Raw genomic sequence first — 22,455 nt, 5'->3', positions numbered from 1 at the left:
GCTCATGGTGTATATGCTCAATTCCCGGTTTCCTTTACCATTGCCCCAATATTTATGGTAGTTACCCGGTATATATAATATCAACTAAAATAACGTAAACCGTATAAACTACTTATCACTATTGCAAACAAAACCAAAGGCAGACCAAAACGGTGTTTATTCAAGCCGTGAGCTGTCCCTGCGGTGCCATTACACGCCAATTTTTCCTCAGAAAGTGCATCAGTCGTATCACGTATCGTAATCTATTGCAAGGATAAGCCAGATGGTCGTCGACACCACATATTATGACTTGTTAGGAGTCAGCACCGACGCAACAGCGATCGAGATCAAGAAAGCATACCGTAAGAAGTCTATTAAGGAGCACCCGGACAAGAATCCCGATGATCCAGCAGCCACTGAACGATTCCAGGCGATTTCAGAGGCGTACCAGGTGTTGAGCAAGGATGAGTTGCGTGCGAAGTACGATAAGTTTGGTAAAGAAGAGGCGATGCCTCAGGATGGGTTTGAGGATGCTGGCGAGCAGTTTGCAGCTATATTTGGTGGTGAAGCATTTGTATCGTACATTGGTGAGTTGACGTTGCTCAAGAACATCCAGAAGACGCAGGAGTTGAGTGAGGAGGATGAGAAACAGAAGGAGAAGGAAAAGGAAAATACTAAGCAAGAAGCGGAATCTCAAGAGACTAGGCGATTGGCCTCTGGTGAGTCAGAAGCTCAGGGAGCAGTAGAATCAGATGTTAATGCATCTGCCAAGACAGATTCAAAAGCAGATGCCAGCGCATCAAAGAAGAAAGGAAAGCTCGAAGAATTTGAAGAGCAGCAGAAGCGCGACAAGGAAAAGAGCATAGAAGAGCTAAGCAAGATCTTATGTGATAGGTTGTCTATCCTCACGGAAAGCGAATATGATGACGCTTGCAAGCAGTCGTTCGATAAGAAATTTGAGGAAGAAGCGAATATGCTCAAGATGGAATCCTTCGGCTTGGATATCTTGCACACAATCGGCGACATTTACTGCGAAAAGGCCAACATTTTCTTGAAATCTCAGTTCCTGTGGGGTATCGGAGGCTTTTATCACTCAGTTAAGGCCAAAGGTGAACTTGTTATGGACACGGTGCGAACTGTGTCTGCTGCCTTGGACGCCCAATCTACCATGACCGAGTTGGAAAAGCTTAAAGAGACTGCCAATTCGCAAGAACCCTTGACAGATGCCAACGGGAATACTGTCGAGAAACCCACAGTAGAGGAACTTGCACAGTTAGAGCAGCTCTTGATGGGTAAGGTGCTATCGGCAGCGTGGTACGGTTCCAAGTTCGAAATCATGTCGACGTTGCGCAGTGTCTGCGACAACGTTTTGGAAGACTCTAGCGTAGATATACAAACCCGGATTAGAAGAGCTGAGTCCTTGAAAAGGCTCGGAAAGGTTTTCAGAAAGGCTTATAGAACAAAATCAGAGCAAGAGGATGCCCAGGTATTCGAGGAACTTGTCGCAGAGGCAAGCAAAAAGAGTCACAAGCACCATCGCAACAGCACGTCATAAATCATAATATTAAATCTTAATCCTAGTTATATAGTTATATGTATGTATGTATATATATATATATGTGTGTTTTCCTATCTATTCAATGTACTTCTTCAACACGGCCCTGCGCTTCTTCTGGGATGCCTTGGCAGGCTCTCCATTCTTAATGTCTTGAGAGACCAGCTCATCAGCTTCAACAGACTTCTCTACATATTCCAACAACCGGTCCAGATCCAAAGCACGCCCGTTAACTTCGCCTGGAATACGCACCACCCCGTTTTCGTCGCAGATCAGCCAGTCCCCAGGCGTAATCGTATCGGTTGTTCCGTCACTAATCTTGATCCTTAATGGCACATCCAATGCTATAGGTTTCAAAGCAGCCTTGGGAGCACATGTTCCAATGCCGTAACTAAATACGCTGTGATCTAAGTCACGGTGTTCTTGGAGGTCACGGATCCTTCCAAATACAACAGAACCCTCGCTACCTAGATACTGGGCCCGAGTCGACATCAATCCCCCATACATGGCCTGTGAAGGTTTTGTATATGGTGCATGGTGCATTTGTAAGTCTTCAGTTACTGCCATGGTTAAAACTGAACCCTCTGGCACGCTATCAATGTAATTGGCCGCTTCTGGCGAGCCTGTTTCTTTGGGATCTCCAAATAAAACGGTGTATGCCTTGCCAACAATAGTTCCAGAACCTGAACGTCTTGTAAGGTTGGGGAAGTAGCCTCCATTTGCAATTCCATACAGATTCAATAAACCATCAGAAATATCGCAGGTTGTAAACCGTTTCAAACGGGCAGCGTAGCTAGTCATTTTATTTTAGGGTGTAATCTTGGAAATTAATTCAAAAGAGTGCCTATCTCACCTATTTACCAGTTTCCTGTTGTTGAAAGATCAATATTATCTGGGCCAGGTATTATTAGCGTCGAGCAGTGCTCTTTTGGTGATCCAAAATGGTCCAAATCCCTTCTTATTTCTCTCCGAAATAGTGTTGATCTTTTAGTTTCCAAATTTAAAGGTTTTTTTTGTCACTTTCTATGAATTAACGAACTATCTAAAGGTTTTAGCAGTGAAACAGCGATGAGTTAGAGGAACAAGCGGTATTTTACGGTATTACACGATATTTTGGGATCCTTATAGTGGCCATAATATATCCCAGGTAATGAATCAGGTACGATCAATTCAGAAGTTGAGCGAAAGAGAGCTAGAATGTGGAATTTTGGAGCCAGAAAAATCGTGGCATCACCAGTACAAAGACCAGGCATACATTAATTTCGGAGGGATGCACCAGGAGTTGACAGAAGGAGATATTTTAACTATATTCTCGCAGTATGGGTGTCCCGTTGACATCAAGCTTGTTAGAGACCAGAATACGGGGGATTCGAAGGGTTTTGGATTTCTCAAGTACGAGGACCAACGATCAACTATTCTTGCGGTAGATAACTTGAACGGATCCCGGATTTGTGGAAGGGTGATTCGAGTTGATCATGCGTTTTACAGGCCCAGGGATGGTGAAGAAGAATATGAGGAGGCGGTGAAGCGTGAATTGGAAAATGATTTAGTGGTGCCCGGAAAAGGCTCAGATACAGATAAGCGATCAGAACCAGAACCAGGCCCCATGCCTGGCTCAGACTCAGCGGATGAGTTTGCAGATCCAATGGCAGCGTTCCTTAAAAAGTGAGTACACAAATGACAGTTTAATATGTAGAGATTGCACCTATTTAATGTTAATCTTAAACTTTTTTCTCTTTATATATATACTCTATTTATGCTTCTTGCGAGGCCATATTTATGGCATTGGTGGAGGAGGTGGGATCACCGGCATTGGTGGTGGAGGTGGTGGCACTGGAATTGCAGAGCTTGGAGCAGAAGCGTCTGGAACAGAAGATTCTGGTTCCGGTTGTGGTTCTGTAGTTGGGGCAGGAGTATGGAACTTATCGTCATCCGAAGCAACAGAGTCTGGGATCGATAGAACATCAGATGCGTCGTCAGAACCGGCTTGTTCGCCATCTGCAGATGCGCCAGAGACCGCTAGTGTGTCAGTGTTGGAGCTAACTTGTGGCAGTGGAGGTGCCACTGGAACTGGTGGTGCCACTGGGGCAGGAGCAACATTACCACTATTAACCTGAGGCAAAGGAGGAGCCACTGGAACAGGTGGAAGTGAGCTGTTGCTGCTGTTGACTTGTGGCAATGGAGGTGCAACAGGAACTGGTGGTAGCGAGCTATTGTTGTTGTCGTTGTTGTTGACTTGTGGTAATGGTGGTGCCACTGGCACTGGTGGCTCCTCTTCATTTATAGAGGATGGCAGTGAAGGTGGTGGTGGTATAACGGAAGACCCAGCACCTAAAGATGGAATTGGAGGAGGGGCAATTGGTACCGGAGCTGCTGATTGGGCAGATTCCTTTTCAGGACTAGAAGAAACTTGTGGCAAAGGTGGTGCAACTGGGACTAGAGCAGCATTTGCCTCTTTCTTCTTTTCTTCTTCTTGCTCCTTCTTTTTATCATCTTCATCCTCATCTTCTGACCAACCATCACTGTCATCTAACCCTCTTTGGATCCTTCTCTGCTGTTCAGCAGCTCTCATATCGAAAGATGATGTTTGAGTTGGAGTTTGCTTAAAGAATGGGTTTCTGCCACCAGTAGGGGTGCTACTCAATTTAGGAGTTTCACTTGGTGTTGGTTGAGTGTTAGCGGTGTTTTGGTTTTGACCAAAAGGATTGTGTTGATGGTGAGAAGAGCTTTGAGATTCTCTTGGAGGAGGGTTTGTTGGAGTTGGTTCGTCGTCCCATGAATCGTGCTCATCGTCCTTCTTTTCTGGTTTTACAGATGCAGGTGCGAGGGCGGGAACATGTGCAGAAGGTTGTTGAGTGGCAGCAGGAACAGGACTTTGGTTCCTTGCAGCCAGTCTTGCCTCCTTTTCTTGCTTCTTCTTTAACTTCAGTTTTTCCAATTGTTGCAACAATCTTCTCTCTTCTTCGTCTGAATCCTCATCAGACTCTTCATGAGCCACCGGAGCGGCGGCGACGGCTGGTGGTGGTGGTGGTGGTGGGGAAACAGCATTTACTGGGCTAGAGGCATTTTGTTGTTGGTACTGCTGCTGTGTTGGCTGCTGGTATTGTTGCTGATAATGTTGTTGGTACTGTTGTTGAGGGGCAGATTGAGCCTGGGTTGCTGGTGGTGCCGGTGGTGCCGGTGGTGCTGGAGGAGGTTGTTGTTGCTGTTGCTGCTGTTGTTGCTGCTGTTGTTGTTGCTGCTGCTGTGGGGAGTAGCTCTGCTGTGGGGATGGTCTCTGCGATAATTGTGGGGGATTAGGAGAGGCAGAAACTGACTGAGAGTTACCTGACTTTCTCTTAATACCCAATGCAGCTAATTTTTCTTCCATCTTCTTCTTAGCTTGGGCTTTTTCATATGCAGCTTGCTCTTCAGGTGAGCTAAAGCTTGGTTGTCTAGAACCAGAGTCAGCACCATTGGTATAGCCTTGATTGTTAGAAGGCATACCACCATATGGGTAACCACTGTTACTGGAAGGATTGGAGAAGCTTCTTCTGTTTTTCCATGCAATGATGAAATCGCGAACCTCAGGTTCAAGGCCTATACCAGATTCCCATTTCTCCATTTCAAAACCGGAACTAGCACCACCATGAATAGCAGCGTGCACCGAAGAGGACAGTTCCTGGATAGAAGTGCTGATGTCATTGATAATGGAACGATTTTTCTCATGTTCTCTTTGGATACGAGAAACTTCCTCATTGTAACGTTGTTCTTCTGCTTCCAGACTGCTAGAAGAGTTCTCTTCAACTGGCTTACCTGTTAGTGCAGCCATTCTGGCAGCAAGGATTTGCTTTTGCTTAGCTTTCTTACGGTCATATTCAGTGATTTCACCATTAGGACCGGTCCCAATAATGGAAGAAGGAGTCTTGAGTTTAAATGACTTCAATTGGGCATTGTTCAGCTCTGTACTGACTTGTGCTATTTCAGACAATAAGTTTGGGAGTCTAATCGTCAAGGAGTCGAATTTCGCTTGCAAATCGTGAGGAACGGCGGTATTCGATGAGTTGTTTCTTTGTGCCGAAGGCAAGGACTGAATTTGAGATTTTAGATTCTCAATTGATCTCAACAAATCGGCAGATTCTGATTGCTCTCTTTGCTTATCCTTTTCCAATCTTGACTTTTCCAATTGGAGTAACTCCTTCTTTTCATTAATCAGCCTCTTCAAGTTTTCAATTTTTTCCTTATTCTCATTGATCTTCTTGGACTGGTCAATAGTCTTTCTTCTGTTTCTTGAACTTGGTAGTAATTCATCATCGTTGTTCTTGAAGCGGTATCCATCTTCCTTGGTAGGCTGTTTTGTTTTGTTGTCACGGTTAGATTTCAATTGGTCCTTCAGAGTATTCAAAATCTTAGTGGACGATGGAACCAAGCTTGGAGGTAGAGTGTTTGGTAAGACTTCACCATTCAATCTACGATAAACCAAGTGCATACCCAATGCAAACTCTTGCTTGTCCAAATTACCACTGTTGTTAATATCACACAAGTTCCAGATATGTTCCAAGTCTGATCTGTTCAACCCAGACTTACGGAAGATTTCAACTGCAGTCGCAGAATTTAGTTGACCCTTTTTCTCAATATCATATGTCTCAAAAATCTTGTAGAACAATGATTTTTCTTCGGGCGTTATAGTGTCTTCCTTTTGGGCGATGAACTTGGAAGTTAGGTTAGCTTGTGTATAAAGATCGTTGTTTCCAAAACCAGTCTTTTGGGCTTGCAATGGCGCAGTGGCTTGGAAATTTGAAGGGGGTAAGTAACCAGTAGCCTGTGGTTGTAGCAAGCCACCAGTAGAAGAAAATCCAGTTTGCATTGGAACTTGTGGCTGCGAGAAAGAAGTGTTTGGCATGTTACCCGTTGGTTGAGAGTTCAATACCGATGTGAAACCTCCCGTAGCTTGAGGGTTCAAAGGTTGTTGCGAGAAGCCGCCCGTTGGTTGAGGGTTCAGAGCTTGTTGAGGGAAACCTCCAGTAGTTGTTTGTGCCACGTATCCAGTTGATTGAGGCTGTAATGCTTGACTGCCTACCGCACCCAAGTTATTTCCAAACGAGGTTTGTGGAGCTGGAGCATAGCCACCAGTGGGTTGTTGAGTCAGCCCTGTAAACGAAGGTTGCTGTTGTGGTGCTGCAGGTTGCTGGGATGGACCACCAAAGGAGAGTTGAGGCATATACCCGGTTGGTTGAGGTTGCATCATTGAAATTCCTGCGGTCAAGTCGTCAAAGGGTGTCTTGGGCTTTGGCTCAGAGTCCAAGTCGCTGGAAACACTGAAGTTGATCGCGTCAACAAAGCTAGAAACTTCATTTTTGGTCTTGGTATCCAACTCATAGGGAATTGAGTCTCCTTGCAACACAGAATTCACCAAATGCATAGCCAATGCAAACTCAGGAAATAGCAACTCACCAGCCTTGTTTGTATCAGAAAGCGTCCAAATTTTAGCCAATTGAGAAGGTTGTAACCCAGATTTCACCAAAATGTTTCTACACTGTTCACCAGTGATCGTATTCGAACCCGGAGAAACCACAGATCTAAAGAGCTTTTCGAACTTCGCTTGATCCTGAGTAGTGATGAAAGAAAGCCTCATAGCAGGGATCTTCAGAGTGCTGTTGAATCCAGAGTTGGAAAAAGAGTTGATGAATCCCGTAGCTGTAGGTTTCAATGGCTCTAATGGCTGTTGCTGAGAGTAGAAACCAGTCTGTTGTGGTTTCAAAGGAGCAGTTGGTCCAGCATTCATCCCATTATTAAAAGTCGTAGGCATTTGTTGCTGACCAAATGACGTTTGTGGCATCATAGAATTGAATCCTGTAGATTGTTGTTGCAATGGTTGTTGCTGAACCTGTGGTTGTTGCTGCTGTTGCTGCGCCTGTCCGTACCCTGTTGGTTGTTGGGCCAATGCACCAGCGTTACTGAACGACTGAAAACCGGTATACTGTTGTTGGACAGGCTGTTGTGGCTGTATTGGTTGCTGCTGCTGTGGCTGCTGCTGTTGGTTAGGAGCTTGCTGTTGATAATAGTTCCCATATCCAGGCCCAGTTTGTTGGGGCTGATTGAACTGCTGCTGGCCACCAAATTGGCCCATTTGCGGGGCCTGTTGATACTGATTGTACATGCTGACCGCTTTTGTGGACCTATTAATATTGCCTTGGTTTTTTAAACAACTAGAATCAGACTTATCTATAACTTCTAATGGTGTTCACATGCTGAAGAAAGAACCCTTTCTCTTCAGATTCTATGAAGAGAACTCCTATTCGAAAATCACATTATACGAGTTGATCTTTTTAGCTGGCAACTGAAACAACAGGCTACAACAAGGCCCACAGACTTGCCAATTGGTTGATCAGAAGGGTATTCGCTGGTCCACCTGGATTTGCAAATGCAAGCCACCCATATGCAATGCATTTTTTTTGCCCCTGTTCTGCATTGTCTATTGAACTTGTAACCGTAATTTTAACTATAACTATAACTGTATAACTGTATAACTAGTATAACTAGTATAACTAGTATGTATATATATGTGGGTATCAGAGAGGTATCATCCTACGTTTTTTCCGCGAGTCTGACATCGGAATTCCATATTTCAGCGATATTTGACAGGTGCTTTGCTTTATCTGTATCTAGTCTTACAAGTTTCCCCATATTATCTTTGACCGTTGCACAATATGTGTATTGGTGGCATTCTTTGACCTGCTCCCAAGGGAAATGAGATACATCAGGTGTGATGTAGCCCCTTATTGTGAGTGGCTGGTTGTATAATGACTGTAATTGGATTACATTACCGTATTTTTTCTCGAAATATTCTGGATCGTGGTCGAAATCTAATTCTGCGCTATTCTGGACCTTGCATCTCATTAGACCACCATTGGACCACAAGAGTTCACCTTCGGTGCTTACGTGGGCCATCTGGGTCCCACAAATTTGTGTTGAATTATCACGAAATTCTTGTATTTCTCCCATGACAGACCCCTCCGTGGGGTATACCGAGTAATTGCTTCCCATTAGTAGTTGTCCTAGCCAAAATATCTCTTTGTCTCCATAAACACACCGCTGAAGTTTCCCGTTGATGTTTATCATTGCTGACGCGAGAAGACTGGGTAATTTGCTGGACCTGTCGACTACTACTAAGCCACTGTCGACGTGGTGCAATTGCAAGTCGATGAAAAATTTGTAGAAGATACTTTCTTCGATACTTAGTGCATCAACGTCGACGTTGTCGTTTCCTATCAAGCTCGATGGGAAAGTAGGTTTATGGTCCATCAAAATGGTTTCTTCCGACGAGGGGAATAGCATTCTCATTGTATCCGTGCAGTACTTGAATGTGTGTTCATCAATTATATTTCTATCTCTGAACATAAGCATTCCTGTATTCTTGTACTCATTCATGTCAAAGTACGACTCTGGCTTGGTAAACGACACGACGTCTGCATCCATGAGGATACATTCGGAAAAAGTATTGAATAATAGAGCCATCCACTTGTTCACAAAATATTTAACGTAGTTGCTGGCGAAACTCTTGTCGACCAAGGGTCCGATGTTCACAAAGTATACCCTTTGCGAAAGCGCATTTATGTTAAGAAACCTGTGCACGTCGTCCAAGAAAAACTCCGTGAGCTCAGCACCGTTGTACACAACCTGGATAGGCAATGTATTATTGAGCGCCTCAAGTGTTAATAAAAGCTTCTTGAACTGATCTAAATGTCTTAAACCCAACGACATCGCGATACCTTTCCCAGATGCAAACATATTCCAATTGTAAAAGAAAGAATGATTGTCGTCCAATTTCCATGTATCCTTACCTTCTAGCAATGGATTGCTAAATTTGGGAGTCTGTGTCCAGTGGTTAGCATCGATTATGACGGGCCACATATCCCTGAGCTTTGCCGTCTTGGATAGAAATGGGAAGATCCGAGACTCCAATTTAGTAGGATCAACCTTCGATTTGTGGAACACTTTCTTCCATGACAACCCACCAGAGAGGAAACAAGTGTCATACATCCTGATTCTTTCCATCATTAGTTCGGCTAAGGGATCATCAAGGTTATTTTCGTTATGGAAAGTCTTGACTGCATCGTTGCTCCATTCTGCATTAATCTCTGCGGTTGCTTCGAAATAATACCTGCACTTGTCTTGAAGCTTTAGTCTTTGCCATTCTGTGCCAATTTGATGGTATTTCTCAGATGCTTGTAATATTTTAGAGAGGGACTTGCCCATGCTGAGAGCATTGGCCAATTTGTAGAATGGAGAGTACACAATGGCTCGTTTACCTTCGAACTTTGGTAAAACACTGGTTGTCCCATCGACATTAACGACGTATTGATCAGATGGAAGTAAGAAAAATAGCAGCACCAATCCAGTGAGCAAAGCCAGTGCCCTCCTGCCTAGTAGTTTAGTGAAACGGACCCTCATTATGATGTACTGGGTTGGTGGAAAGGCCTTGTTGCTTTGGAGCTTTGTGTCTTTTTTCTATATATATCTTGGTCGGAGTTCATAGTTCTACTTTTATATATATATAACTGGATCTAGGTATATATTTCAGAGTAAAGTACGATGACGAACAGAGCAGATCAGAAAGAGGAAAGACTAACATGGGAACAGGGATTATTTTGAGTGATGGGAGTGGGTGCGAGGGTTATTGAATGTCAATAATATTTTATAAAGTGTATACAGAAATTTCGGTATGTAAACTATGTAAGTACAAGTTATTTATATTGTTTATGGCTGTGCGCTCACTTTGTGCAGACCTTGGTAAAATTCTTTAACCTTTTCGTTTACTTTAATCTTGCTTGCATCAAAATTTGTGATTTGTAACCTGTCCTTTGATACAGCTCTGGATAATGCTACGTAAACTTGGCCGGATTCAAACGTTCTTTTCAAGTCTACTTTTAGTCTATCAATGGTTTGACCTTGTGACTTGTGAATAGATATTGCCCAGCACAGCATGAGGGGAAGCTGTTTTCTGATGGCGGAGTCCTTCTCCGTTTCACCCACGGTGAATTCTTCGGGTTCTACCAGTTTGATCTGGTATCCTCTAATGTCCTGTTTGTCTATAAATTTTACCACTGGGAACATGATGGTGGAAAGGACGCCTGGAGCATTTGAGATTTTGCTAGCCTTCTCGAGCAAAAACTGTAGCACCTCTTGCCTATGCGTTGGTCTTGCATTGATATCCTCTTGCAGCTGAGCGGGCCTTCCTGAGGGGGGTAAGCCTGTGGCTCTGCAAACGCATCTCATATCCTCGATTACCTCTGGGTCGCTTAGATCAGGGAAGAGTTTGGAGATCTCTGCAAAGAGAGAGGTTGTAGTGAAGAACAAAACTTTCCCAAGCGAACCGTTGACCAAGGTGTCGTCGATATTTTTCAACATCATTACTTGCGCATCCTCCTTGAGCTTAATCTCTTTCTCCGCCATGACGTTGTTCAACACGTTGGAATTGATATGCGGCGGGATGAAATCGACGGCCTGGTAAACAATCTCATACCCGGGCAATCTTTCGAGCCTTCTCTTGTTTGACAAGTCGACCTCCTTTCTGGTTGGGTACAGTTCTGTTGGTTCGATTCCGTCATCGTAATTCACTGGTTTTTCGAACTTCTTGATGAGTCTCATTGTATCTGGGGACGTAGTGCCCATTCTTATGTCATTCAAAAGCTCAATAAGTTCGTTATCCGTTTGTCTGAACACTTGTTGTAGCAAGATGGTCTTGTGTATGGCATACTTCCACACGTTACTCTCAAAGCAGAATATTGGGGCCGGTTTATTTGAGTCTCTGTCCGGAACTGGAGGCAGTTGGAAGAAATCTCCAGTAAACACGAGCTGTATGCCACCGAAGGGTTTGGACTTGTTGAGCAAGCCCCGTCCAATGGCGTCCAATTTATCGAGGAACACACCATCGATCATTGATATTTCGTCCACTATAAGCACTTTGGTTCTTTTCCACCTTTGCAAGCTGTTTTTGTTTCGTTTGACCATATTGATGAGTCTTGGGGCGTCTCCCTGGCCTATTCCGACACCAGAGAACTTGTTGATGGTGATACCGCCGATATTGACCGCTGCTAGACCCGTCGACGCTGTTACTGCTACTGCATCCTTGCCGTATTTGGAGTTTAGAACGGAGATGATCGTTTTCAACACAACAGATTTACCAGTACCAGCGCTACCCGTATAGAAGACGTTGAGCCTATCTTTGCAAACGTAGTCGATGACGCGACGCTGCTCCTGCGTGAGTTGGAGGCTGGAAGCACCACTAGTTTTCTGCCCTTTCGAGGACCCATGCGAAGCAACAGACCCGCGCGGAATCGGCTTGAGTCTTTTCACAGCGGACAGCGAGATGCTTTGCGAAGCGGAGCCGCCCTGGCTGCTTCCAAAACTTTGCGAGGTGGTCGCGGTAGCAGCCGAGCCCTGGGAAAACGAGCTCTCCGAGAACACATCTAGCGACGAAAGCGTTCTTTTCACGCCTGAGAGGGACCTTTCCACGGGCATCATCGGCTGTGGTGGCAACTGTCTTGTCGAAGACGCGACTGGCTTGAAGTTTTTGACCTGTTTCTTCGGCTGCAGGAGGCTGAACCCGTCGTTTCCGGAGTCGTTGTCGAATGATCCTTGCGATTGGAATGAGGAGAGGAGCGAAGATGTTCTTGAGCCTGCTGTCAGGCGGGAGCCTGGCCCTGACCCTAGTCCCTGTCTCTCTGGCCTCTCTGGCTCCTTTTTCACCTTGAAGAACATGTTGAGCGTGCTTTGGCCCGGCGCCGCCTTGCCTGTGGCCTGCGCCTTGCCTGCGGCCTGCGCCTTGCCGCTGCTTCCCGTCTTCTTCTTCTTCTTTGTGAAGCTGAACATCGCAGCGCGTTGGCCGTTGCTGTGTGTAATTAGCCGCTGAGAGCCCTACAAAAAAAAAAAAGTGGTTGGCAGTTGGCAGAGTTATGGTTTCGCGTTTTCAGTTGCCGTTTTGTTTACATGTGTCATTACCCGGCCACTCACGTGAACACTAATCTTTCCCTTTTTCCCTCTTCTTCTTCCTCTTCCCAACCAATCGCTCCCTACCCCGGGTAACCCCAGCTAAACGAGTGATGCAAAGAAAAGTAAAAAAAAAAAATTACGAAAACATCAAATTTACTATAAGAAGGGGTTTAAAGTAAGTGGCGGTTGATTAGAAGAGGTGAAGAAAGGGAGAAAAAAAGAGGCAATAACGAAGCCATAGTGGATTATTGAAGGTTCAAAGTACGATTGATAGTCAGTAAAAGAGAATTATTGGCGATTGAAAGAAAGAATTGTGCAAATTGGAGGTAAATTTGTTGAAATAGATATAGATTTTGGAAATAATTGATAATGTTGAAGTGGATTCAAGGTGGTATTAGTGCAGTTACGGGTATTGCAGAGCCAGAATACGGTCCTGAGTATATTCATACGTCAGCAGAAAGAGTTAAGGGGAAGCAGCCATTCCATGTGACGGATCGGAAGGATTTTGAGTGGCAGAACCCGGACCATACTAGTGTTGAGACGGCTACATTTTACTTTACGGATCTTGAGAACGGGTATGCTGGGTTTGCGCAGGTGATTCACTCTAATATTGTTGGGTTGCATACTACGGCGCAGTTTACTTTCAAGATTTACCATAAGGAGGATGTTGACAAGCAGATTTGGACGTCGGTGAAGCTTGAGAACTTTAGAATCGAGGGTCCAAACTTCTATGCAGACAACTTGTCGATTGAGATGAACGAGGAAGGGACTGAGGTTGAGTTCAAGTCTACCGTTGCTGAGAATGTTGATGTCCAGTTTAAGATCAAGAGGTCTGTTTCTGGTGTCAAGGTGGGCGAGGACCCATCGACTTATTATGGGGACGATGTTACACAGCCTTGGGGTAGCATGAGACACGTTTTCTGGCCTAGAAACTCGATCACGGGTACTATCTCGGCTAAGAACGAGCAACAGGATGTTAGCATCGATTTGACACTTTCGGAGGAGCACAAGCATTACTCGATGTACGTTTTGGCTATGCAAGGTATGAAGCCTCACCATGCGGCCAAGGCCTGGAATTTCATGAACTTCCAGTCCGAGACCCACTCTGCAGTGCTCATGGAGTTCATCACACCCAAGTCCTATGGCACCACGAAGATGAGTGTTGGGATTGTGTGTGACAGCTCTAACGTTTTGGCTGTTACAGTGGATAACGATGCACAGCATGTGGACCCACAGATCGACTCTGTTGGGTGGCCTGTTCCCAAGGAGATTGCAATCTCCTTCAAGGGTGTGCCGGCTACTGCCACAGATGAGACTGTGGAGACTGCAGAGCCTTTCCTTGCTGTTGTCAAGGGTAAACTAGACAACCTTGTAGAGAGAGTTGACGTCATGGCTGAGATTCCAAACTTTGTGAAGAACATCGTTTCAGGTGTCGCAGGAACCAAGCCTTACATCTACCAGTTCTTCGAGGACTTCACCTTGACCATCAAGGATGAGGAGAGCAAGGGTCTTGGCTGGTGCGAGGTCACGTTCATTTCAGAAGCAAATGACGTAGAGGTCCCAGAAGGCGAGGAATAGGCACCAGAAACTGAAGAAACAGCACAATAAATCTAAACTTTTCAAAGAGAAGAGTAACAACAATTGTAGGAAAGTAAATTTCCCAGAAAGAACAAGGGAAGAATAAAAAAAAAAAAAAATAGAGTATAATAGAATACAACAGACTACACTATGCTTTGATCATCCTGATTTCATCATCATCATCTCCTGCTCCTTCTTCTTCTTATTTTTCTTTTTTTGGTCTCTCCCCCTATTTCTACTACTACTACTATACTATACTATTATTAAACTTACACTACTATACAGGATCGATGGAGCCCCTCATGAAGAGATTGTGTTCACCCTCTCCTTTTTTAAGATACCAAACATTAGCTTCGTTTTTCTTTTAATTAATTTTTTCAATCTTTAATCTTAATAATCTTAATCTATAATCGTTTTACCCCAGAAAAACCACGTCCGTGTCGGCCATTGCGAGAATATTGTTCCAGCAGTTCCAGCCTAGCGGTTCCGGCAGTTCCAATTGTTCCAATTGTTCCAGCGGTTCCTTTATTAGCATGCCTTGTCTAACCACTCCCCGTAGTAAAAAATGCATAAAAAGTAAAGAACGACAAATGCTAAATGCACCCCACATTATCCCATAGCTTAAATCACGCGAGCCAAACACTATATAACTCTTCCTTCCCGCCCTTCTAGCAAATGATATTCCGGTATGCACCAACAAACTTTTTTAACTTTTGCCTTTGACCGGCCGGCATTTGCCCATCGTTCCTAACTGCACTACACCATTTTCTGTGGGATTTCCGTTTTCTTTTTTTGTGTGCATTAATCCTGCAAGGGACTGCGCAGCCATTGTGTCCCAAATAATCCGGGAAGGAAAAAAGTACGGAGAAAACCCGTTTTTTTTCCCCGAAAAATTAGAAGAAGAAAAGAAAGGGCAGACAAAAGCCAATAGAACTGGCGCACAAAAGTGTCACAAAGAAATAAGAAAAGAAGAAGATAGTTGATTTATAAGATATTATTATTATTGGATATGGATGGATATCGTGGCGAAGGTTGAAGAAGCAGGTGTAGTGGTGTGCTTCGCTTGCTTTCGAGTCTTTTCTTTGTCTACCAACCGCAGGTCATCCCATGTTTATAGAGTGTGCAAGAGTTTCTCTGAAATGAAACGGAATGAATAGCAACGATGTAGAAACTCTAATACAGGCTTTCTTCGAACAGGTATGTATGTATATGTGCGCTTCTAGGTTGTTGCTGGTAGTGTGGAAAGAAGGAATAGCGGCCTAGATGTAAGAGTAGTTAGTGCTTTTCTTCTTCTTACTCCGGAAAATGGGTGATTACCACTTGCATTCCTAGAGTCAGTCAGCGAGCGTTTCATTCCAAGCGCAGTTCACACTGGCATATCGGCTGTTCGTTAATAGCAGCACTGGAAAGAATCAGAAAAAAAAATTTGTATATAAGGATGGGCTCCATGATCAATAACAGCATCTTGTTTGAGCTTTATGACAATAGTAAGAATTTGCCTATGCTGAATTCTCTATTAAGCGTTTGCTCTCATAAGATCATCGGATCAACGCATATCCACGCTTTTAACGAAAAAAAGTTCAGAAAAGCAAAAGAAATATCTAGAGCGTCATGTCTAATCAATTGACGGCAAGTACTAGTACGGCCAGTAAGCACTCTGTTGAAAGTGCCTTGAAGACTGGCCAACTCAGTGACAACGTTTCTCAACATGAATTGAACGACCTTGAGAAGGTTGTTGAAGAGAAGCTAAACAAAAAGCCCAAAAGCGAGTACATTTTTGTCGTACTATCATGTCTGATGGTTGCCTTTGGTGGTTTCGTTTTCGGCTGGGATACCGGTACGATTTCCGGTTTTGTTAACCAAACCGATTTCTTGAGAAGATTCGGTTCCACTCGTCATAACGGTACGCATTACTTGTCCAACGTTAGGACTGGTTTGATTGTTTCCATTTTCAACATCGGTTGTGCCATTGGTGGTATTATTTTATCAAAAGCCGGTGATATGTACGGTCGTCGTATTGGGTTGATGATTGTTGTTTTGATTTACGTTGTTGGTATCATTATCCAGATCGCATCCATCGACAAATGGTACCAATATTTCATCGGTAGAATCATCTCTGGTTTGGGTGTTGGTGGTATCACTGTTTTGTCCCCAATGTTAATTTCTGAAACGGCTCCTAAGCATTTGAGAGGTACTTTGGTGTCCTGTTACCAATTGATGATTACTTTCGGTATCTTCTTGGGTTACTGTACCAACTATGGTACCAAGAAACATTCCAACTCTGTCCAATGGAGAGTCCCATTGGGTCTTTGCTTCTTGTGGGCCATTTTCATGATTGGAGGTATGGCCGTTGTTCCTGAATCGCCAAGATACTTGGTGAAGAGAGACAGAGTCGAGGATGCACGTTTGTCCATTGCCAAGACCAACAAGGTTCCTCTCGACGACGACACTGTGAAGTTGGAGATTATGAACCTTGAAGCCTCTGTGGAAATGGAAAGATTGGCTGGAGAGGCCTCGTGGACCGAATTGATCACTGGTAAGCCAGCTATTCTCAGACGTACCATTATGGGTATCATGATTCAATCCTTGCAACAATTAACTGGTGACAACTACTTCTTCTACTATGGTACCACTATTTTCAAGGCTGTCGGTATGGATGATTCCTTTGAGACATCCATTGTCTTGGGTATTGTTAACTTCGCTTCCACTTTCTTCGCCTTGTACACTGTTGACAAGTTTGGACGTCGTAAGTGTTTGCTATACGGTTGTGTTGGTATGGTCTGCTGTTACGTCGTGTACGCTTCTGTCGGTGTCACCAGATTATGGCCTCATGGTCCAAACGCCGGTATCTCTTCTAAGGGTGCTGGTAACTGTATGATTGTGTTTGCATGTTTCTTTATCTTCTGTTTCGCCACGACCTGGGCTCCAATCGCCTACGTGTTGGTTTCCGAGTCTTACCCATTGAGAATCAGAAGTAAGGGTATGGGTATTGCCTGTGCTGCCAACTGGATCTGGGGTTTCTTGATTGGTTTCTTCACTCCATTCATTACCTCCAATATTCACTTCTACTACGGTTACGTCTTTATGGGCTGTATGGTGTTTGCATTCTTCTACGTCTACTTCTTCGTCCCAGAAACTAAGGGTTTGACCTTGGAAGAAGTCGATGAAATGTACGCTGAAGGTGTCTTGCCATGGAAGTCCGAATCATGGGTCCCATCTTCCAGAAGAGAAGCTGGCTACAATGTCGATGACTTGCAGCATGACGACAAGCCATGGTACAAGAGGATTTCTTTGAAATAAGGTCAAGGAAATAACAATAATAATAATAATAATAATAATAATAATAAAATGAAATAAAGTAATGATAAATGGAAAAGGTGCTAACTACGACAAACTAATTCATTGTCGTTTCAATTAGTTAACCTGATTGATCACACACGTTATATACACAACTATGTTTTTGTCTTTATTTTTGTTTAATGTCTAAAGTATGAAAAATAGCTTTGAAAGTTTAAAGCTGAATGTCCAAGTTCAATTACGAAAGAGAAAGAGAATCAAGAAATGGGGTAGTACTACTAGTATATAGAAATGGGGAAACGGGGTATTGGGGAAAAAAAAAAATTGGTCGGGGGTGGATATGGAGAAAAACGTCTAAATGGCAAAGCGTTGATGTTTCCGCAGAAAAAATACCGCATGGGGTAATCCGGGGGAACACATCTAGAATAAGGAAGGAAAGGGAGAAGAAAATCCGGAATCCGAATCACGTGGAGACGCTATGCGATGCGATGCGATGCGTTGCGAATGGTACGATATTCCGGGGTTCTCCATTTTATCCGGTTTTGTCCCATGGAACTAAAATCCGAGCGAAATCAGGCGCGAATGGAGGGGAGGGACAGTGTGACTCTGAATCGAAACAAGTGTAGTAGAGGCACTAGTAGCTAGCTAGTGAGCGTGCCATAAGGTGAGGTGAGGAACCAACCACACGAACAAAAAAAAAAGACAGACAACCGGAACGATTGCTGGGTCTGGGCATATAGAGAGATCCATGTTATCATGTAACACACACACATAGGGACTGGACTCTCTTACTAAACAGCTCAAAAACTGAAAACTCAACTTCCGGAAAAACTTTTGTGCACTCAGTTCTAGGCCCTCATCAGATATTACTATGTAAAAAGCAAAAAAACAAATTTAAAATATTTAAAAAATTTATCCGAGCGGTCCCTATTGCTAAAAGAAAGAGAATTTTTAGTTTTTCCGTAGATTATCCGATACGTCATTTGGCCCCTCCACCGCGTGCGGCAGTTTCTCAGCACTCCCACTCACTCTGAACATCATGTTTGAGTTGTCCCTTGCTTTGCGCGCGCAGCGCGCGCTGCACACCCTGCGGACTACCCGGGTGGCAAACGAAGTCTCGTTCTTAAGCCCGCGCTCCTGCACAGACGTCTTTCTTCGGATAAACGTTTTTGCGGACAACGGACGGAAGGTTACACAGGGCCAATCGAAACGGCTCTGCTGCGGGCATTTCTGGGCACGGGGAGTTAGTTTCAGTTGCCGGCCGAATTCCGGCGTTCTTTTTTCAATATATTTTTTTTCTTGATTAGTATCCGGAAACTGTCCCATAAGCGCCAAGGCCAAGGCCAAGACGAAGGCCAGGGTCAAGCTGTGACCAAATTGGCCCACTTTTGGGCACTTTTGGGCCCCAGAAACGACCCCACATGCCAACCAGTAGCAAAAGGCCCGCTAATCTGCCCATTACCAACCACAGCACCTCCAAGATCCAGCGAGATCCAGCAAGATCCTGGTCTCTCTGGAGCCCCCAAGCCCGATTAGCTTCTGGATGGATAATGGTGCCACAGGTCAAAAGTACGCTGGGCATGCAGTAGTTCGGGCCGGCTGCTAGCTTATAGTGGTGTTGGTGGCGAGTGAGTGAGTGAGTGAGTGAGTGAGGGACAAGTGCTACTGCTGTGCATTTCACGGAGAAACATTCCTTTTTGTGCTACTTTTTGTTTTTCCTAATTTATCCGAAACCCATTATTTTGTAGCAGCAAACAGAGCGGCCCGGAGAAACCCCAGTAGTTTATGGAAGAACATCTGGGCAAACAAGGAAAAACAATAACACACTATAATAATAATTCAATATAGTAGAGGCTGGCTGGGATAACGTGCAGAGCGCGGCGTAGGCGGCCTAAGTAAAGGATGTAAAAGAAAAGGTTGTGGTGTTAGATCTGTGGAAGCTCTCACGCATACAAGGATTAGTAGCGTGTTGCGGGGGGGCTGTTTTTGTGTTCAGTACAGTGAGATCTGAACTAAGGTGATGTGATGTGTTTTGTTCAAGCTGGAGAAGAAGCACTCCAGATCAGAAGTTAGGAAGAAAAAAAAAATGGAGCTGGAGAAGTGACGATAAAAAATTGGGAATGGGATTTTATATATAAAACCAACTGGCATGAGTGTATTTCCATGTTATAACTTCTCTCTCTTATTGTTATTAATTAGTTTTATTAGTATTATTATTCACATGAAACACCAGTGATCTGAGAGGATTATAATCCACACCTAATAATATTATCCTTTTTCAAGACCAACAAGACATAATAATAGTAATAATACGAATTTTAATATTAATACAATAATAATAATAACCCTAGCGATATGTCCAATCAATTAACGGATACTACCAGTGCCGGGAGTGCCGCTAGTCATCATTCAGCAGACTCTGTAAATGCCAAGGGCGAGAGTCCAAACCAATACTCTGACGAACAAAGTCAGGAGTACCACGAACTTGAGAAGATCGTGGAAGAGAAATTGAGCCAAAGATCGAAGAAAGAGTACGTTTTCGTGTCGATTTGTTGTGTTATGGTTGCCTTTGGTGGTTTCGTTTTCGGTTGGGATACCGGTACGATTTCCGGTTTTGTTAACCAAACCGATTTCTTGAGAAGATTCGGTTCCACTCGTCATAACGGTACTCATTACTTGTCCAACGTTAGAACTGGTTTGATGGTTTCTATTTTCAACATTGGTTGTGCCATCGGTGGTATTACCTTGTCCAAGATCGGTGATATGTACGGTCGTCGTATCGGTCTAATGGCGGTTGTTGTTGTTTACATCATCGGTATCATTATTCAAATTGCATCTATCAACAAATGGTACCAATATTTCATCGGTAGAATCATCTCTGGTTTGGGTGTCGGTGGTATTAATGTGTTGGCCCCAATGTTGATTTCCGAAACTGCTCCAAAACAATTGAGAGGTACCTTGGTTTCCTGTTACCAATTGATGATTACATGTGGTATCTTTTTGGGTTACTGTACCAACTACGGTACCAAGACTTACTCCAACTCTGTCCAATGGAGAGTCCCATTAGGTTTGTCTTTTGCCTGGGCCATTTTTATGATTTGTGGTATGTTGTTTGTGCCAGAATCCCCAAGATACTTGGTTGAAAAAGACAGACTAGATGACGCTCGTGCCTCTCTAGCCAAGGCTAACAAGGTCGCAACCGATGATCCAGTTGTCAGATTCGAAATGCTAAACTTGCAAGCCACCATCGAAAAGGAAAGATTGGCCGGAGAGGCCTCTTGGACCGAATTGATCACTGGTAAGCCAGCTATTCTCAGACGTACCATTATGGGTATCATGATTCAATCCTTGCAACAATTAACTGGTGACAACTACTTCTTCTACTATGGTACCACTATTTTCAAGGCTGTCGGTATGGATGATTCCTTTGAGACATCCATTGTCTTGGGTATTGTTAACTTCGCTTCCACTTTCTTCGCCTTGTACACTGTCGATAATTTCGGTCGTCGTAACTGTTTGCTATACGGTTGTGTTGGTATGGTGTGCTGTTACGTCGTGTACGCTTCTGTCGGTGTCACCAGATTATGGCCTGATGGTCCAAACGCCGGTATCTCTTCTAAGGGTGCTGGTAACTGTATGATTGTGTTTGCTTGTTTCTATATTTTCTGTTTCGCTACCACCTGGGCTCCAGTTGCTTATGTGATTATTTCCGAATCTTACCCATTGAGAATTAAGGCCAAGGCCATGTCCATTGCCTGTGCCGCTAACTGGATCTGGGGTTTCTTGATCAGTTTCTTCACTCCATTCATTACCTCCGATATTCACTTCTACTACGGTTACGTCTTTATGGGCTGTATGGTGTTTGCATTCTTCTACGTCTACTTCTTTGTCCCAGAAACTAAGGGTTTGACCTTGGAAGAAGTCGATGAAATGTACGCTGAAGGTGTCTTGCCATGGAAGTCTACCTCATGGGTCCCACCTTCCAGAAGAGGTGCTGAATACAACATTGATGACTTGAACCATGATGATAAGCCATGGTACAAGCGCATGTCCTTCAAGAAGAACTAATAAGTTTTGCTTTTTTTATTTTACACGCACAACTCTTTTTTATTATCCTGATTTCCCCTTCTTTCACTGTTTCCCACAAAACTTCTTTTAAATTTGAAATGTGTCAGTGCTGTGTCGCTTACACTCATAATTTGTAATGACTGAAATGTTAAACCCCCCCAATATCTTTTTTTTTATTATTTTAGTGCAGGGCGCTCCCTTACCAATTTTCTACCTACCTAACATTAGGCGTGTACCCTCTTTTTTTCTTCTTCTTTTCTCATCGGATAAACTGACATAAAGGAATGAATAATGAATGAATCCCATACCATACCATACATTAATTCATCAAATCACGTGTATAGAATATGCATGTCTATACCTATTTCTGCTTTTTTTAAAAAAATTCATGTTTCTCAATTCTAAAGTGTTCAGCCAGCCAGCCAGCCAGCTGTAAAACCAGCTGGCTCTCTAACTGGTTGCCAGTCCAACAATTTTTCCCAGCTTCTCAGCTTCCAAACTTCCCAAATTCTCACTTTGTTTACCAAACATCCTTATTCGGAATGCCATGGTCCAGCCAAGTAAAAACAAACAAAAAACGTGATGGCCTGATGCAGGACGTTACCATGGCCCCTCACTTGACTTTCACTTTCGCTGGAAGGAGAAAAAAAACCATCCTTTCCACGGAAAATTTTCAAGCCGACGCGGGAATTAACATATCCGAGTTAAGCCGAAACGCAAAAACTTCGTCTTAGAATCCCTGCAGTTCGACAACTCATTTTTCCTTTTTCTCCTTTTTTCGTTTTTTTTTCATACTTTTTTTCTTTCTTGCATTTTGCAAGTTTTTCCTGCTTGTTCCCGAAGCGAAAGCTGAAACGTTGAAGGTGTTGTCGGACGACAATGCTCCGCGGCGGACGTCTGTGATCCTTGAAAGAGGTCACGGACATGTATAATCACGTGACAAACAAAGTCCGAAGGGTGGTAAAAACGATACGCAGTACGGTGGTACCGCTGCCACCGGTACT

The 22,455-nt window shown here is 43.8% G+C and overlaps 8 protein-coding genes across 8 annotated transcripts; 5 read left to right on the top strand and 3 right to left on the bottom strand.

Moving 5' to 3' along the window:
- Positions 1 to 262: 262 nt before the first annotated feature.
- Positions 263 to 1,534, top strand: DJP1 (Djp1p; the record flags this gene model as incomplete). Its single annotated transcript, XM_022820364.1, has 1 exon — positions 263 to 1,534. The coding sequence occupies one exon, from the start codon at positions 263 to 265 to the stop codon at positions 1,532 to 1,534; it is 1,272 nt and encodes a 423-aa protein (XP_022676834.1).
- Positions 1,535 to 1,612: 78 nt separating this feature from the next.
- On the bottom strand, positions 1,613 to 2,335 carry KLMA_50370 (bifunctional 4-hydroxy-4-methyl-2-oxoglutarate aldolase/oxaloacetate decarboxylase; the record flags this gene model as incomplete). The annotated part of the gene is made up of 1 exon (XM_022820361.1): positions 1,613 to 2,335. One exon carries the CDS (start codon positions 2,333 to 2,335, stop codon positions 1,613 to 1,615), a length of 723 nt encoding a protein of 240 aa, XP_022676833.1.
- A 349-nt stretch (positions 2,336 to 2,684) lies between these two features.
- On the top strand, positions 2,685 to 3,203 carry IST3 (U2 snRNP complex subunit IST3; the record flags this gene model as incomplete). The annotated part of the gene is made up of 1 exon (XM_022820360.1): positions 2,685 to 3,203. The coding sequence occupies one exon, from the start codon at positions 2,685 to 2,687 to the stop codon at positions 3,201 to 3,203; it is 519 nt and encodes a 172-aa protein (XP_022676832.1).
- A 108-nt stretch (positions 3,204 to 3,311) lies between these two features.
- Positions 3,312 to 9,967, bottom strand: PAN1 (actin cytoskeleton-regulatory complex protein PAN1; the record flags this gene model as incomplete). The annotated part of the gene is made up of 2 exons (XM_022820359.1): positions 3,312 to 7,561; positions 8,692 to 9,967. 2 exons carry the CDS (start codon positions 9,965 to 9,967, stop codon positions 3,312 to 3,314), a joined length of 5,526 nt encoding a protein of 1,841 aa, XP_022676831.1.
- Positions 9,968 to 10,273: 306 nt separating this feature from the next.
- On the bottom strand, positions 10,274 to 12,388 carry RRM3 (DNA helicase; the record flags this gene model as incomplete). Its single annotated transcript, XM_022820358.1, has 1 exon — positions 10,274 to 12,388. The coding sequence occupies one exon, from the start codon at positions 12,386 to 12,388 to the stop codon at positions 10,274 to 10,276; it is 2,115 nt and encodes a 704-aa protein (XP_022676830.1).
- A 489-nt stretch (positions 12,389 to 12,877) lies between these two features.
- Positions 12,878 to 14,086, top strand: SVF1 (Svf1p; the record flags this gene model as incomplete). Its single annotated transcript, XM_022820357.1, has 1 exon — positions 12,878 to 14,086. The coding sequence occupies one exon, from the start codon at positions 12,878 to 12,880 to the stop codon at positions 14,084 to 14,086; it is 1,209 nt and encodes a 402-aa protein (XP_022676829.1).
- A 1,611-nt stretch (positions 14,087 to 15,697) lies between these two features.
- On the top strand, positions 15,698 to 17,386 carry RAG1 (sugar porter family MFS transporter; the record flags this gene model as incomplete). Its single annotated transcript, XM_022820356.1, has 1 exon — positions 15,698 to 17,386. The coding sequence occupies one exon, from the start codon at positions 15,698 to 15,700 to the stop codon at positions 17,384 to 17,386; it is 1,689 nt and encodes a 562-aa protein (XP_022676828.1).
- Positions 17,387 to 19,738: 2,352 nt separating this feature from the next.
- Positions 19,739 to 21,451, top strand: RAG1 (sugar porter family MFS transporter; the record flags this gene model as incomplete). Its single annotated transcript, XM_022820355.1, has 1 exon — positions 19,739 to 21,451. One exon carries the CDS (start codon positions 19,739 to 19,741, stop codon positions 21,449 to 21,451), a length of 1,713 nt encoding a protein of 570 aa, XP_022676827.1.
- Positions 21,452 to 22,455: the final 1,004 nt, after the last annotated feature.

Source organism: Kluyveromyces marxianus, chromosome 5, assembly GCF_001417885.1.
Source record: "Kluyveromyces marxianus DMKU3-1042 DNA, complete genome, chromosome 5".
Lineage (NCBI taxonomy): Eukaryota > Fungi > Ascomycota > Saccharomycetes > Saccharomycetales > Saccharomycetaceae > Kluyveromyces > Kluyveromyces marxianus.
The sequence above is the reverse complement of the archived record's forward strand: the minus strand, read 5'-3'. Positions and strand labels throughout refer to the sequence as shown.